The sequence below is a fragment of the Populus nigra genome, chromosome 8 (assembly GCF_951802175.1).
Source record: "Populus nigra chromosome 8, ddPopNigr1.1, whole genome shotgun sequence".
Classification (NCBI taxonomy): domain Eukaryota; kingdom Viridiplantae; phylum Streptophyta; class Magnoliopsida; order Malpighiales; family Salicaceae; genus Populus; species Populus nigra.
This window is the reverse complement of record NC_084859.1, coordinates 3,470,224-3,487,625: the sequence shown is the minus strand read 5'-3', so window position 1 is coordinate 3,487,625 and position 17,402 is coordinate 3,470,224. Positions and strand designations below refer to the sequence as shown.

At 29.0% G+C, this 17,402-nt stretch overlaps 1 protein-coding gene across 2 annotated transcripts; it reads right to left on the bottom strand.

Annotated features, from left to right (window-relative positions):
* Positions 1–7,498: 7,498 nt before the first annotated feature.
* Positions 7,499–16,253, bottom strand: LOC133700727 (uncharacterized). Of its 2 annotated transcripts, none has more exons than XM_062124367.1 (11): positions 15,913–16,253; positions 15,730–15,824; positions 15,596–15,653; positions 10,923–11,114; positions 10,225–10,301; positions 9,984–10,066; positions 9,324–9,375; positions 9,172–9,240; positions 8,262–8,348; positions 8,077–8,141; positions 7,499–7,749 (listed from the first exon to the last, which is right to left on the bottom strand). In XM_062124367.1, exons 1-11 carry the CDS (start codon positions 16,049–16,051, stop codon positions 7,653–7,655), a joined length of 1,014 nt encoding a protein of 337 aa, XP_061980351.1. In that variant the 5' UTR covers positions 16,052–16,253; the 3' UTR covers positions 7,499–7,652. The 2 variants fall into 2 exon arrangements, with proteins under 2 accessions (XP_061980351.1, XP_061980352.1); XM_062124368.1 differs by lacking the exon at positions 15,913–16,253 and adding an exon at positions 13,631–13,817 and having other exon boundaries at positions 15,730–15,803.
* Between the last annotated feature and the right edge of the window lie 1,149 nt (positions 16,254–17,402).

Sequence of the window (17,402 nt, the reverse complement as noted above, 5' to 3'; positions counted from 1 at the left end):
TAATTCCCGGACTCATTAAATACCCTGCAAGCACAATAGATAAATAAAACATCGCAGGGGTGACAAATACACGCACTAAAACTTAAACCTAGAAGATAGAGACAGGAAAACTCTGCCAAAACCGCTGGTCCAGAAGCCTCGATGCTTCAATCCATCTTTTTATATAGTAGAAGTAGGCCAATAGGAGAAAAGGGTAAAAATAAAAGAATTGATGTGAAGATCAAAGGATAAAATGAGTGGTGGAAATGGTGTGTGTGGCCCAAGACCACGAGGCACCGGAGAGATATCGTGACTTCTTTTGTTTCCGATCCTTAGGGAGTAGATGGTTGGATATACACGCCATGCTTGTGCATCGTCACGAGGAGCTCAAAAGTCAACTTTTATTGGTTAGTCTATGATTGGATTTTATAAGATCAAAGGATTCACATTCTAAATATGTTTAATAATGTTTATGGTAAATTATGCTCACCAAATAATTTTTGATATACCAATAAGCAATTAGCATACTAATCCATCCAAACTAATCCCATCTCTCATATCATATTCTATTCGATAAAAAATTAATACTCATTTGAGAAAAATGATGTATTAAAAAATAATTTAAATCATGTTTTGAGATTTTACATAATAATTTAAATTATTTAATTGAAATGATTCTTTAATAATATGGAGCAAAAATAAAAAAAAAAGTGTTTAGATGAGCATTCATGAGTGCTTGGAATTGCTCTACACTTTCTTTCATCGAGTGAAGACTGTTCGATGTTTGACCAAACTCAAATTCCATATATTTTTATCTTACTAGAGTGGTCTTGCTTGCTTTATGAAATGTCATGGAAAAAAAAAACAATTGAGCTTTAGGAAGGGCGTGCGGTTGTGGTTTTTTCAAAGTGTTTTTTACTTGGAGATGTATTAAAATAATATTTGTTTATTTTTTAAAAATTATTTTTAATATCAGTACATTAAAATAATTTGAAAACACTAAAAAGTATTATTTTAAAATAAAAAAATTAAATTTTTTCAAAACATAAAAATAAACAGTAGAAAAATCTTGGACATTTCCATCTACAAAGAGAATATAAGGCTGTCCCTATAGACACCGCTGTCTGCAACGACTCATTTACAGGACAAGGAAGTGTCGCTTGTCGTTTATCCATCCATGCTCGTTTCAACATGCTTAATTATAATTTAATCCTCTTTTTTTTTTTTTTTATCAAAACAGATTTAAGAAATAATTGAACAATACTTTATCTGTTTTCATTGTATTTAAATATTTCAAAATGCTTTCTTTTCTTGCTAATTTTTATATTTTTAATTTATATTCTTAAAATAAAAATAAATAACATAGAGTAGACGAAATGATTAAATTATAAGTGGTTAATCCTTAGAAAAATAGTGAGAATTATTAATTAATAATCACCACGAAAGGGACTGATATAACCTCTTAGAGGAGGTTGAGAATGTAATAATGGTGGCTTTTTAAAGTTTTTTTTTTATTTTAAAAAAATATTTTTAATATTAGTACATCAAAATCATCTGAATACATAAAAAATAATTTAAAAAAATATATAATTATTTTTGAGATCAGCGTATTGAAACGATTCAAAATATATAAAAAATTAACTTTTAATAAAAAAAATTAATTTTTTTAGAAACATAGCTTAACCTGAATTTTCAAATAAACTCTAAGTTCTTGATAAATAAGTAAAGTTTTATAATTCCGGTGGAGTCTCATTAATTACTGGGGACAGAGAGGAATTAAATTTAGTAGAGTGGTCTTGCTTTCTTTAGGAAATGTCATGGAAAAAAGAAAAAAGAAAAATAAAAAATAATTGAGCTTTAGGAATGCTAAGAAATTTCGGACATTTCCATCTAGCAAGAGCAGACAAGGTTCTTCCTATAAGCACCGATGTCTTGCCATTATTATTACCATTAATATTAATATTATTATTATAAGTCTACCATCATAAATATATATCACCTTCATTATCATCATTATTTTTATTATAAATATTGCTATTCTTTTTATTTTATTATCATTATTTAAAAACCATGAAAGAGAGATAATTTACTTTATAATAAAATATTTTTCTTGATACATCTAAATGATGAAAAATAAATTATTTTTCCCACAAAAACAAGCATACCCCTTTGTACGAAGCTAATTATTGATCCGAACACAAAATCAACACTTATGCCTAGTGTATTATTAGTATTGTTAATCCTAAAAAAAATAGTTTTTTATCCCAAAACTATATATCATCGCCAATTTAATTATAAATCCTACCCAAGTTGGATTGTAAGATATTAGATTTTGAAGTAAACTTGTTAGGTTTGATTTCATAGTAAAAATAAAGAGTAAATAAATTCAAAACATCTGAAATCTTAACACATGGTGAATGAGCTTGGTGGTGCTCACTATGTTCTTTTTTGATACAAAACAATAACGGAAGACTCAAGGGACTTGCTGTTGTTATAATGATTTTTAGAATGTGATTGGGAACGCGGTTAAATCATGTTTTTAAAAATTTTAATTTTTTTAATTAAAATTTAATATGATTTATATGTTTTGGATTATTTTGATGTACTGATATCAAAAATAATTTTTTAAAAATAAAAAAAATCATTGGCATGCATTTTGGCACGAAAAATTATTTGAAAAGCAACCGCTACTACACTGCCAAACACTCTCTTCAAATAGTTTGTATGTTTTGGATCGTTTTGATGTGCTGATGTGAAAAATAATTTTTAAAAAATAAAAAAAAATCATTAGCATATATTTTAGCACGAAAAATTATTTGAAAAGTAACCATTACCACACTGCCAAACACTCTCTTAATCGTTTATCCACCCGCCATGTTTGGTGTTGCTGTTATCATGGATCTTCCTTGAGTCAATCTCCACGTATTTTGCATTTTACTTATTCAATGCTAGGAATTATTATTATTCTTGAAATAGTTTATGAGTTGGTGAAAACAAGATATCTTCTTTATATATTTTTGAATCTTCAATGCAATATCATGGACTTTTCTCGTAATGAGACGGTTTGTAACCACGTATCACTAAATTTTGATATTTTTTCTTTAAAATTAGTTTGTTTTTGTATGTTTTAAAGATTTAAAAATATTTTTTTAAAAATAAAACAAAAATATTATTTTAATATATTTCTAAATAAAAAATTATTTAAAAAATAATTGCTCACACTCTAAACATACGGTGAATGAGCTTGGTGGTGCTCACTATGTTCTTTTTTGATACAAAACGACAACGCAAGACTTAAGGGACTTGCTATTGTTATAATGAAAGTTGATTTTTAGAATGCGATTAAGAACGCAGTGCAAATCGTGTTTTTAAAAAATTTAATTTTTTTAATTAAAATTTAATATGATTTATATGTTTTGGATCGTTTTGATGTACTGATATCAAAAATAATTTTTTTAACAAAAAATCATTGGCATGCATTTCGGCACGAAAAATTATTCGAAAAGCAACCGCTACTACACTGCCAAACACTCTCTTAAAATAGTTTGTATGTTTTGGATCGTTTTAATGTGCTGATGTGAAAAATAATTTTTAAAAAATAAAAAAAATCATTAGCATACATTTTAACATGAAAAATTATTTAAAAAACAACCGTTACCACACTGCCAAACACTCTCTTAGTCGTTTATCCACCCACCATGTTTGGTGTTGCTGTTATCATGGATCTTCCTTGAGTCAATCCCCACGTATTTTGCATTTTACTTATTCAATGCTAGGAATTATTATTATTCTTGAAACATTTTATGAGTTGGTGAAAACAAGATATCTTCTTTATATATTTTTGAATCTTCAATGCAATATCATAGACTTTTCTTGTAATAAGACGGTTTGTAGTCACGTTTCACTAAATTTAAGTTTTTTTTTTATATTTTTAAATTATTTTAATATACTGATTTAAAAATATTTTTTTAAAAATAAAATAAAGATATTATTTTAATATATTTCTAAACAAAAAATTATCTAAAAAATAACTACTCACACTCTCAATCATAGTTTTTAAACCCGGCCCGGTCCAAGGCTCGGTTCCGGGCTTTGACCGGGTCAATCCTTATTTTTTAAAAAATTCAAAACAGTATCGTTTTAGTAAAAAAACAAAAATCAACGGGTTGCAACCGGATTTTACTGGGTCAATTGGGTCGCTGGGTCAACCCGTTGGGTCGGCCGAGTCACACTGGATCATGATTTTTTATATTTTTTTATCAACCCAGCCCGATTCTAGCCCCGAATCAACCAGGTTCCAGATCGACCAGCTAAACTGGATCGAATTTCAAAACTATGCTCTCAATAGGTTACACCCTCTCAAACACTAGAGAAGTTCAATCCATCTTTTTTACATAGTAGAAGGAGACAAATAGGAGAAAAGGGTAAAAATAAAAGAATGAGTAGTGATGTGAAATCAAAGGATAAAATGAGCGGTGGAGATGGTGTGTGTGGCCCAAGACCACGGGCCATAGAACTTTGAGGTTTCTATCCACAGGGAGGGGATGGCTGGATGGACACGCCATGCTGGTGCGTCGTCACGAGGAGCTCAAAAGTCAACATACTTAATTTATAAAAGTTTTATTCGTTAGTCTATGATTGGATTTCTTATGATAAAAACATTAACAGCCTAAATATGTTTAATAATTTATAAAAATCTTATTGGTCAGTCAATGATCGTTGGTGGTTAATTATGCTTACCAAATCATTTTTCTTTCGTCTACCAATTAAGAATTAACATCCTAATCCATCCAAACTATTCCCGTCTCTCCTGTTTTATTTGATAAAACTTAAATATAAGGTATTATAAACTTGAATAAATATAATTTTTATTTAAAAAAAATATATTATAAAATAATATAAATCATGATTTAGAGTCCCCTTTACAATTTAAACTATTTGATTAATATGGTTTTTGATGTAAAAATAAAAAGAAGGAGTTATTAGAAAAGTATTCACAAGTGCTCGGAATTGCAGTACTCCCTCTTCCATCAAGTGAAGACCATAGTTATAGGGCTTGTTCGAGGTTTGACCTAACTCAAATTTACACTACCAGAAAATTGATAAATACAAATGGAAATACCGAGAAAATATTTTTATCAGTAAATTTCTGAGGGATTTTACTGACAGAAATATTCTCTTGGTATATACCGAGGGAATTACAGTTGGAAATTTTTTTTAAAACAAAGCAAAAAAAATGATGACGTGTCATTTTTACCAACGGAATAAATTCCTATCTTCTTCTTCTTCTTCTTTTTCACTATATGTAAAAAACATCAATATCTATTTCTTTCTCTTCTCTCCTCTCCTCATCTCCTTCTCTTCTCCTCCATGCTTGGGTATGTCTTCTTCTTCTTTTTTCTTTTATCCTTTTAGTGTTTTTTTTAATTAATATGTTTCACGAAATTTTTTTTTCTCTTCTTAGCTTCACTTGCAACTACATTAAGGTAAGATTTTTATTTTTTCTGCTTTTTTCATGATTTTTTCACTATATTTGTTTTTTATTTTTATTTTTAATTGTTTTTGTTCTTAATAATTGTATAAATGTTTTTGTGAGATTTTTTTTCATATGAGATAAATTTTTAGTTGATTTATTTATAGGATTTTTAAATTTTTAGCAATTACAACTTCATTTTTTTTATATGAATTTTTTTATATGAATTTATTTTTTTGTTTTATTTTTTTGTTGCAAAATTGTTTGAGTTGATTTTCTTATTCTTTTTTCCTAGCATTTTAAGTATATTATAGAGTGTTAATTTATATTAATTTAATTATTTTATAAAACAGATTTTTTAAAAATGTTTTTAAATAATTACCGACGGAATTACTGATGATATTTTTTGAGGGATATACTGACAGAATGAAACCAATAATTTTTTTTTACGGGTCTGTTCTGCCGGTAAATCCGTCGGCAATAATTTTTTTTTATTACCAACGGATTTACAGACGAACAAAAAATTACCGATGAAAGATTCACCGACGGAGCATTTCCGTCGGTATTTCGTTGGTAAATTAATTACTATCGGAATACGTGTCTTATGCAGACAGAAAAATTCTGTCGATAAAACTGTTAAATATTGCAGTGTCAATCTATTTTTCTTTTAATTACTAAAATGATGATTATTTTTTTTCAAATGAAATGATGCTTTTAGATAAATAAGTTAATCTGTTAAGTTTTATAATTATAGTGGAGTCTCGTAAATTACTGGGAACGGAGAGGAATTAAATTGAGCTTTCTTTATGAATGTCATGGAAAAAAAAAAAAACAATTTAGCTTTAGGAATGCTAAGAAATTTTGGACAATCCCATTTCCAAGAGCAGAAAAAGGTTGTTCCCATAGACACTGATGTCTAAAGCGACTCCTAATTTTATTATTATTATATTATTATTTTAATAATATTATTATAAAACATTATCATTCTCATCATCACCATTATCTTCATTATAAATATTACAATTCCTCTCATTTTATTATCATTATTTAAAAACCATGAAAGAAAGATAATTTACTTTATAATAAAATATTTTCCTTAATACATCGAAAAACAATAGTTTTTTTTTTTTTTTATCTTACTCAGCCTTAAGGTTATGGTTCAACTTATTAGGTTAATGAATTGACCCAATTGATTAATTACCTTAATAAATTCAATTTTCTATTATTTAAAACTATATATATAATGTTAAAACTAAATTAAATTAGTTATATTGATCTTGGTGAATTGATAAAATCTTTTTAGTTAATAAGAGAGGTTCAAGATTTAAATCATACTTTAAATAATTGGGTTTTTTTAATAATTAAATAAATCAAATTTAATCACATCAATTTAATCGTAAGAAAAAAAAAATAGAGTAAATTCAAATCATCCGAAATCTTAACACATTACTTCGTTCCTTTATATATATATATATATATAAAACGACAACCAAGGAGGATCCAAGTTGTTGGGTTGGCTAACATCTTATCGAGGCATTTATTATTCTGTCATGTTAGGCTAACGTCCCAACAACTATAATAAAGATAAGAAATTATAATTTAACAGTCAGATATAAATTTATTTTTAAAAATTACTACTTTAAATATTATAAATTTTAAAGTTGTTAAAAACTTACATGTTTATTAACTTCAAAACTTCTAAAATTAGTTGATGGTTATTAACTTCAAAACTCGTAAAATTAGTCGAAGTGCACGCAAGTTGACCCGAATACCTACATTAATAAAAAAAAACATGAGAAGCAGCTTAAGGATCAGGTTTTGAGTTTGCTCCTCAATGATAACGAGTTCGAATCCTCTCAGGGTCACTGGAAGTTTATATCATCGTTAACTTCAGGGTCTGTAAGATTAGTTGAGGTGCGCGCAAGCTGATTTGGACACCCATATTAATAAAAAAAAATAAAATAAAAAAGGGAGTAAGGATACAGTTTAATAAAATAAAAATAAATATCAATTAGTTTAACATCTATATTTATATCTATGAATTAGTTTGCACGACAATAAAGATTAAATTTTATTTTTAAAGCACTAAATAATACACTTAAATATCCATGTAACAACAAAAAGTCATATCAGGCAAGAAAACCTGCCAACCACCATCTTCGCCCTTACCACATATTTTTTTTCTCGTTTAATGTCTTCATCATAGCCCCACTTCTGCATTTTCATGAAGCACTTGGTATTCTGCATTGGAATCCCCGTCTGGTGGAGCCGGCGAAGAACCTCGCTCCCCCTCCTCTCTGTAGTAAATAAATCAACAAATTCATTAGTTTTCAAAGGTGAATACTAAGAATATATATATATATATATATATATAAAAGCAAACTATATCTTATTTAATCCAGTTAAACCGAGTTAATTTATTAAAAAAATTAATTTTTTTTATAAAATTTGAGCTCGAAATTTTATTTTTAAAAAATAAACATGAAATTATTTAAACAAACAACCGTTTATGTGTGTGATTTACACTTGTAGAGTTAAAATTGATGAAGAAAAAAAATAAACAAAAAAGTGGCTAAAATTATTAATATTCTTATAAGCGTAATTAATAGAGGATGAGAACATACGTTAAGGAGTAAATGATTAATCCAATCGCTACAATTGCAAAAGAAAGAAAGTACAACCAATCAACCTGCAATTAAAGTAGTTAATTCATCATGATTAGTTAAATACATAAATTTATTAAAAGAAAATAATATATATATATATATATATATATATATATATATATTAATTGTATTTTAGTTATTACCTGTTGGTGGTAGAAAAAGACACGGAAAACGACAGCCCACATGTCGGCTGTGAGAATAGACAGGTTGAACATTGTGGCTCCACTTAACTGTATATATTATATTTTCATCACAAAAAATTTTCAATAAATACTTTATCATTATTATCAATATCTCGATGCTAGATGCATGAATGGATTTCTGTTTTCTATAATATCTTTGTGTTTTAAAGATAATTGTAAAACAATTCTTCAAATCTCGGAATGATTCGGTGTATTTAAAAATATAATTGTAGTTATTTTTTAAAGTGTTTTTTACTCGGAAATGTATCAAAATAATATATATTTTTTTATTTTTTTTAAATTATTTTTGACATTAGTGTATCAAAATAATCTAAAAACATAAAAAAAAATAGTAATTTCAAGCAAAGAAAAAACTAAAAAAATTTTAATCTTTTTTTAAAAATATCTTTAAAATATAAAAACAAACAGAGTACCAACTTAATTCCTTAAATTATTTTATTTTAGCAAATACCTATTTAATTATGGAACTTGAGGTCATGCATATAATTTATTTTTTAACCGTTATTGATGATTTCTAATTAGAAAACTTATATTAATTAGACTAAAAAACTAATATAATCTAAAAATTTAAATTATTAAGTCATTTTCAAAAATAACTTTATATTTATAATATATTCTCTCGACTGGTTGTGATATACACTACTCTCAATATAATTTTTTTTTTTTTACCGTTATTCATGATTTCCAGTTAGAAAATCTATATTAATAAGATTAAAAAAACAATTTAATCCAGAAATTTAAAACTTAATTCTTCAAAAATAACTTTATAGTTTTAGTAATCTCCCTCGAGTAAAAGCTAAAGCTTCTTGGACTTGCAAACTTACAAACAACAAATTAAGGGAGATTTTACCTTTAGAACGAAGGGAGCGAGAGAATAGAATAAGAACATGGATAGAGTGTAGCCAGCAATGGCAAATACCTGAAACCAAAACAAATATAAATGTCCAGGTCTATATCGATCATTCTTAATTATAGCTCTTAGCACAGATATAAATTACTTACAATATCTTTAGACCAGGCGACTGCTTCCAAACTCTTTAGCTCCACTATAGATCTAAAATGAAGTTATGGAATATTGAAGATAACGTACGTTATATATATACACTCCAGCTTATAATTATATTCGAAATCTTTGAAATTCAAAATAAAAATCAAGGAAGAGGGACACTACTTGGATGTTTTTTCATATTTTTTTCTACAAAAAAAAATCAAGTGAACCTGTAACCTAGCTGAAATTTATAAACATGTTAATGGGTTAGCTGATTCTACGTGTGGAAACTCGGCCTCTTTCTGCTCGGTTATTAAGCAGTGTTTATATATTGGTAAAGAATCAATTCAATCCAAAAACTTAAGCTATTATATAAGGTTTCAAGATATGATTTATATTATTATCTAATACACTTCCTCAAGTGAAAGCTCTTTGAACTTGAAATTTATACAAACCCACATTATCTTGTGCTTAATTTTTATTAAATAAATAAGGATGATGAGATTCGAACTCATGATCGCTTGGTCATTAAAGCTCTGATACCACGTCAAAAAAATAATTCAACCCAAAAGTTTAAGTTATTAGATGAGGTTTTATTTATATTATTCTCTAGCATATATATTCAAATATTTTCTTAATTTTTATCAGCATATATTTATTGTTGAAAAGGATACAACTCAACTGCACTCACTAGGAATCCATAAACACCGATCATTGTCACCACTTCAACACGACCTTTTTTCTTCACGCAGAATTCCTGGCATTAATTTCATAGAAGAATTAGGTAAATGACAATATTTTACAAGATAAAGATGCGTAAATATTAAGATTTTATTGTTTCAACTTTTAGTTGAAGAATTAAATTTCTTCATAAGATTCATATTATCTGCTTGCAAACAGCATTTAATTACTAACCTCACCAACATTGCTCAAGGCGAAGAAAATTGTCCCAGTAATAACAAGGAAATCACCTAAAACGGGCTTTGAACCACCTGTAATATGTGCTTGCAAAAATGATATTGCGTTCATAAGTACGTATTTTTACATAAAAAAAACTGAGTATAAGAGAAGTGTCCCAGCAATAACAAGGAAAAGAGTGTATTTATTGATCATTTAGATGCTAATTATCTCCAGTTTGCGAGTAAATACATGCACAGTAACATGTTTAATTATACTATTTATACACGCACACCATGTAGGCGTCAAGGAAGCCCATTTTGTTCATCCCAAAGTATCTCTAAAATGAGTTAATTTGTGTGATAAAATGATTGATATTATTCAAAAACTAATTCGGATCAGTGAATATGTTTAAATGAATATATATCATTAATTAATTATTTCTTTTTAAAAAATGGATCTGGTGACATGATCTTCAGAAATCTACAAGGATCTATATATCATTCTTTCTTATTTTTTCAAGAAACAAGGTAGATAGATCTTACTTTTAATGGGTTTTGACCATGATTATCTATAATCTTCCCATTTATAGACACGCGAGTTATAAATCCCAAGAAGAAATCAAAATAAAGCAAGGACAAGATCAGTGATCATGAGCATAGAAATATAATGAACAAGGAAAATTAAGTAGTTGCTAGACAAGGAAATAATGTCACCTCCTCCACCCACCCCGGCATCGGAGAGGAGCACTAAACCAAGCCCTAATACGCAGATGGCAGCACCAAGCAGCTGCCATAAGGTATAGCGAGTTCCCAGAAAGAACCAAGTGAGAGCTATAACCCATGCTACTGTCCAGCAGTCCAATAATGTCACGCTAGTTATTGATGAGAACTGGTATGCTTTGTTAACTGCATGATCAAAGAAATCAATCAAGAAGAAGCTAATGATTTTATTTAAAAATAAAAAAATACTTAGTTCTATTTTCAGAATGCAAATTTCAATCTTCAAATAAATTTAATAGTAGCAGTGAGATGAGTTTGGAGTGGCTAATTATACCTCATCCGTCCATGCTCTATATTAAGCAGGAAGGGGGCAGGAGAGGATTTTTCCCCCCATCGTTTTTGGTGTGGGTTTGGAGATTTTATTAATATGAAAGAAATACATAATTTTCCACAATACAATTGATATCAAAGTTAATATCCAATGAGAGAAATTAATGTTAAGCACAAATAAATATTGAATATAACCATTATCACTACCAGAAAGTTAGCAAATACAAATGGACACACCGATAAAGTATTTCCGTTGGTAGATTGTAGTAGATTTTTTCGATTGATTATGCCCTCGTAGTATCCATCGGTAAACACCGATGCAATAATCTTTCAGTATATATCAAGAGAATTAAATAGGAAAAACAAAAAACAAAAAAAAAACCAAGAAGTACAATGACATGCTATTTTTACAGACAAAATTACCGACGAATATAAATTCATCGGTTAAATCTGTTTGTAATATTTAATTTATGACTTGACTAACGACCCTCTTCTCCCCTCTCCCCTCTCATCTCTTATTTCTTCCTCTATTTTTCTCTTCAACTAACAACACCCCCCTTAATTTTATCATAAATCAGGCTCCCACTACAAATTCAGCCACCTTAATACTTAGTTTGTTAGCATCTCTGTTTTGATTCAAATTTTATTGACGATTCGTAAGCAAAACTACCCATTTTTTTTTATTTGAACTGAATTTTAAAATGTTAAATTTTATTGCATATTTTTGTAGTATATGTATTTTGTTTGGGTGTTGTTTTATAGCTTTTTCTCATTGAAATTTGTTATATGAATATATGATTTGTACATGTTAGGGTTTGTTTGAGATTTTATAAAATTGTATTTGTTTGTAAATTGATGAAATTTAATTTGAATTTGTGAATTAGATGTTTTGTGATGAAATAAATAATGGCTAGTTTAACGGGTTCATTTTATATTTTGTCAATTTTATTGTCGAGTTGAAATTTTTGGTAAATGTATAGAAATTAAAATTTATATAGATAATTGATAATGCATTAGTTGTACTATTAAAATAGTTTGAGTAAGTTTGAGTTAAACCAATGTTCTTTTATTTATTTAGTTTACGTAATTAATTAATTCATGTTGTCATCAATATTCTATATAGGTTTGACATAAGTAATGGACGAGCGTTCATGTATGTATCGAGATTCACCTGAAGAGTTGCGTATGATGAATTATTGTATTGAAGTTCAAGGTTTTATTAATTACTTACTATCTAATCTGATAAATATTAGTGGAGGCGATATTAAATGTTTATGTAAGAGGTGCAAAAATAAAAAATTTCTCGATCCAGATGTTGTAACGATACATCTTCTTTAAAACAAAGTTCATGGAGAGATACTCGTGTTGGTTTGCACATGGAAAACCATATGTTCCTCATGATACCATGGTAGAAATGATGGTTGGGTCAACTTCTAGTTCTAGCAACGTGTATGAAGTTGTATATGACAATAGTAGTCCTTATAGCAATATGATTATTGATGCGATGAGAATGAATCAGGGTTATGCTGGTCAATATCTAATAATAGATAAAGAACCTAATGCAAATGCGACAAGGTTTTTTGATCTTTTAAAATACTTAGACGAACCATGAGTGTCCAATAGTAGATGAGTGCACAAATTATAGTAAATTATTGACCATTACACAGGTGTTCACTTTCAAGTCAAATCATATGTTGAGTGAGGCCGATTATGCAGAATTATTGAATGGGCGAAAAGCATTTTACCTTAAGGGAATAGGCTGAAAGTGAACTTTTATGCTGCTAAATCCATGTTGAAACCCCTCGACCTAGGATGCTAGAAAATTGACATGCGTCCAAACTTTTGCATGTTGTACTATCTTGAAAATACAGAGTTGATCAGGTACAAAACGTGTGGGCATGCTTGTTATAACCCAGAACTGGCATGGGAAGGACTCTTGTCCCACATATAAAACTTAGATACTTCCCAATCACACTTAGATTGTAAAAGTTATTCATGTCACCAAAAATTACTAAGCACATGACATAACATCATTCATATGATGCGGTGGATGGAGTGATGATGCACCTTTTTAATGGCAAAGCCTGTAAACATTTTAATAGGGTGAATCCTAAGTTTTCAGTGGAATCAAAGAACATGTGTCTAAGGTTATATATAGACAAATTCAATCCATTCAAGTTATTTGTCTAGAGTTTTGAAGAATCACACTACAACTAAGTAAGATTGAAATCAAGATAAATTTTTTTAATCCTTTTATTTGATTTTATTATTCATTTACTAATAGATAATTCATTTGTACCATATAAGTTACATGATTTTTGGTATGAGATGAAAAAGAAAACTAAAAAATGTACAGAGAAAAAAGAACTTACAAGCTAGAAGGAGGTGACGGTTTGGAAGGATTTCAGACTGCTGTATATCTCGGATGCCGTGTGGGCAGAATCTATTCAGCATGTGATGCCCGATCATTTTGTGTGACGATCACACTCCGATACAAAGAGCAGAATCGGCATGTTCAAGGTTCCGTTACCATACACACCAACAACTTCATTCCGTTCACTTCACATGCAAAACAATTACATCTATTTTTTTATTTGTTGTTTTTTTATAAATATATTTAACTAACAACAATGTTCTCTTGCTAGTTATGGTTCTTGAACATGAACCAATCATGATGGAGCTTTTTATGGAAATGCATGTGCGAATTGATGATCGCCAAAAAAGGGTGCAACAACTCGTGAATAGCTGAGCTCAACACTTTGTGGTATGTTGTTTCCAACCATTTTTTTTCTTAAGTTATTATTTTTTTGAATTTGCTGAATTTGTTTTTCCAGGATACATATAACACTTGGTTGAAGGAGAGATACAGTGACGATCTTTCAACCCACATAAATCTCGATTCGGATTTGTGGTTGGAGGCAAGATCGTTCGTTGGACCTGATAAAAATCAAGTGTATGGTCTCTTTAACATTACGGTTGAGGACTTGCGGACGACTTATAGTGTTTCAACGTCGGATGCTCGCAATCGGTTCTGAGCACTCAAACTCCAGAGTTTGAGGTGATTTTATACCAGCGAGTTCAAGCTCGAACGATCCATCTTGCTACTTATTGTGAATGACTCAATGGTGAGATGACCAAACTCCGCCAATTGGTACTGAAGATGAGATCATAAATGAGTGGTATGTGTGCTCCTTATTCGACCCACAATCTAGACCCTACTCCTTCAACACCTTTATTCTAGATTGATTCCATTTGAACTTATAAATGTTTAAATTTATATTAATTTGTTTTTTAATTATTTTCTATTTCTGTTTAATAGATTTTTTAAAAATATATATATTTTTAAATTATTACTAACGAGATTACCGATGGACTTAGTCCGTTGATATATTATAGAGAGTTGGAAAAAAATTACTGTATATATCACTACCACTGTTTAAAATTACTATCAACGGACTCACTGATAAACTACAAATTACCGACGAGAGTTTTTCTAACGGATTATTTCTATCCGTGAGTCTGTCAATAGGTTTCGTGCAGATGGATTGCGAGTCTAAATAAATACTCACAAGAAATTCTATCGATAAATCTAAAAATTCTAGTAGTATATTGTCATGTGTAGTTAAATATACATAATTAAAATATAAATCTAACAATACATTTATTTTAAAATATCAATTATTCAAGGAAAAAAAAACCACAAGGTATCCCCATTTTGTTATCGCGCCGCGTATGGCTGGGTTTTTTTTTAGTATCCAATACCCATCATGAGATGTGATTTTGCCAATGATGCCTTAAAGAGAAGAAGCCAGAAGGTAGGGCTAGTAAGGTCATGTTTGGTAGTAAGATTTATTGACGAGTAGTAAGATTTATTGACGAGTTGAATTCATAATAGATAAAAAAATTTAATATCAAGAATAATCTAAAAATATTAAAAAAAATTAATCTAAAATAAAATAAAAACATTTAAATCTTTTTTAAAAACATTTTGCTAAAAACAAACATTGTCTCCGAGAGCAAAAATGGCCATGTGGTTTAGACCTATGACTCTAACCAGCAACCAGCACTCACTCAAGCTTCGGTATCAACCACAACACATGTCATTCTTTTTCTTTAGGATAATAAAATGATTGAAAGGCAATTGGTATTAAATTAAACATTAATCTCGAAGGTGTGTTGATGTTCACCCACAGAATGAAATGCAAGCATGATTAATTATGCAGAGCGAAAGGAGACAGAGTTTAGAGAAATAAGCCACCATTAATGAAATGCAAGCATGATTAATTATGCAGGGCGAAAGGAGAGAGAGATTAGAGAAATAAGCCACCATTACTTACCAAGATAATTTCCTTGAACATCAACGAAGCCTAGAAGGAGATACCAGTACCAAGAAACCTGCAGAATATCCCAACACAAACATGTTAATCATAGCCTCCTTCCCCCCAGAAGAAAAGGAAGAAGAGCAAGGTACCTGTAGTTTTTGGCGCCTGTACAGCAATATGCTGCCATAAATCAAAGCTAAGGCCAAGTAATTGAAGGATGATTGTGTAAGGGGCGCGTCAACACCTGCAGCCAGATGCGCACAACATGCAATATCTTGAAATCATATGTAAAGCTAACAAGAACAGCAGCAGAGCAGCAGTGAAGAGGTTACCTAGACTGGCTACTAGAGAAGAAGTGATGCTGCCCATTGCAAGCACAAAAGACACCATCTGACCTAGGAACAGTAAGTACAGTGTCCACAGATTTACGTGGCTTCTCCACCACCTGTTGATTTCATACAAGCAGCTCATTCTGAATCTACACAAAACCAAAACAGAAAGCAGAGCTAAGACTAATACATAGGACTCTCTCTCTCTCTGTATAAATATAATTTACACTTGAATCAATCATCTTTGTAAAGTTTCTTCGAGGCTGTTTAGTCCATTTCAATTTTTCATCTACCGTTCTTTCTCTGGAAGGGAAGACTTCTGGTGGTTGGGAAAGTTGTCATGTGCAACCTTCCCTACTGCTATTTATTTATTTCCATTGGAAAAGACAGAAAAGTAATTTACTGCTGCTGCAGCAGCAGCAAGTTTGGATCTAACTAATTATGTTATCTGTATTGCCGTGGGTTAAAAACTTTTATTTTTTTAAAAAAAATTATATATATAGATTTTTTTAAAACGTTTTTATAATTTAAAAAATTTAGTTTAAATATTTTTTGATTATAAATATATGTAGTCAAATAAATTAAAAACCACATCCTCTAATAAATAAATAAATAAAAAGTCATAACAATATTTAAAAATAAAACTTAAAAAAATTAAGAGACACAAGTGTAGATCAAGATATTTAATTTTAAAAAACAAAAAATTTATCCGGTTATATTTATTAAAATAATTTTTTATTCAAGCAAACGATAATAGAAATAGAGATACAAATTAAATTGATTGAATAAAATAAAAGGAGAAAAAACATCACGCAAAACTGCACATATTAGAAATATTATTTGAAAATAATTTTTTTTATTTTTAAAAATAAAGTTCATCCATACAAAAAATAAAAAAAATATATAAATAAATTAGAAAAACTCTTCAAATTTAAATATATAACTAAAAAAATAATCATCATTTAGAAGATGATCTCTAAACAAAATGAAAGAGATAAGAGATATTAATCTAAATATAAATTAAGAAATTTTACAGAAAAAACCATAAAAAATTATTAATTTTAAAAAAAATTAGAAAAAAGAAGAAGTAAATGCCTGGCGTTGCTGCCTACTTGGCCTATATTATTAAGGCTTGCATGGCTGAGCACCTATTTTTTTATTGCAAAATCTATTTGAAAAAAAATATTAGATGATGCCTAGTTTGATTTATCTAGTTTCCGGCTACTATAGTGCTAAAAAATCAGGATTTAAGTTGTTTTGATCTAAAAATTTATTTTTCAATCCATTGTTTTTACCCAAAATACCTATAAAATATTTTAGGAATCGTGATAAATTTTTTTATGGCTTAAAAAAACCCTAAAAACCGTCTAAAAAATTAGAATTAATCAAAAATCAAAAATCAACCTGAGTTCAGATCTATTTTTTTTACAAACTTTAAAGGTAAAAAAATAACTTAATATGAACTCCCCTCATCAATTGAAACCATTTGATAC

Coding starts and splice junctions, on each gene's coding strand:
- LOC133700727 (XM_062124367.1), bottom strand. CDS start 16,051: ATGAGCTGCTTGTATGAAATCAACAGGTGGTGGAGAAGCCACGTAAAT. Junction 9,241..9,323: donor TCGCCTGGTCTAAAGATATT/GTAAGTAATTTA, acceptor TTTTGGTTTCAG/GTATTTGCCATTGCTGGCTA. Junction 8,142..8,261: donor TCTTTTTCTACCACCAACAG/GTAATAACTAAA, acceptor CTTTAATTGCAG/GTTGATTGGTTGTACTTTCT.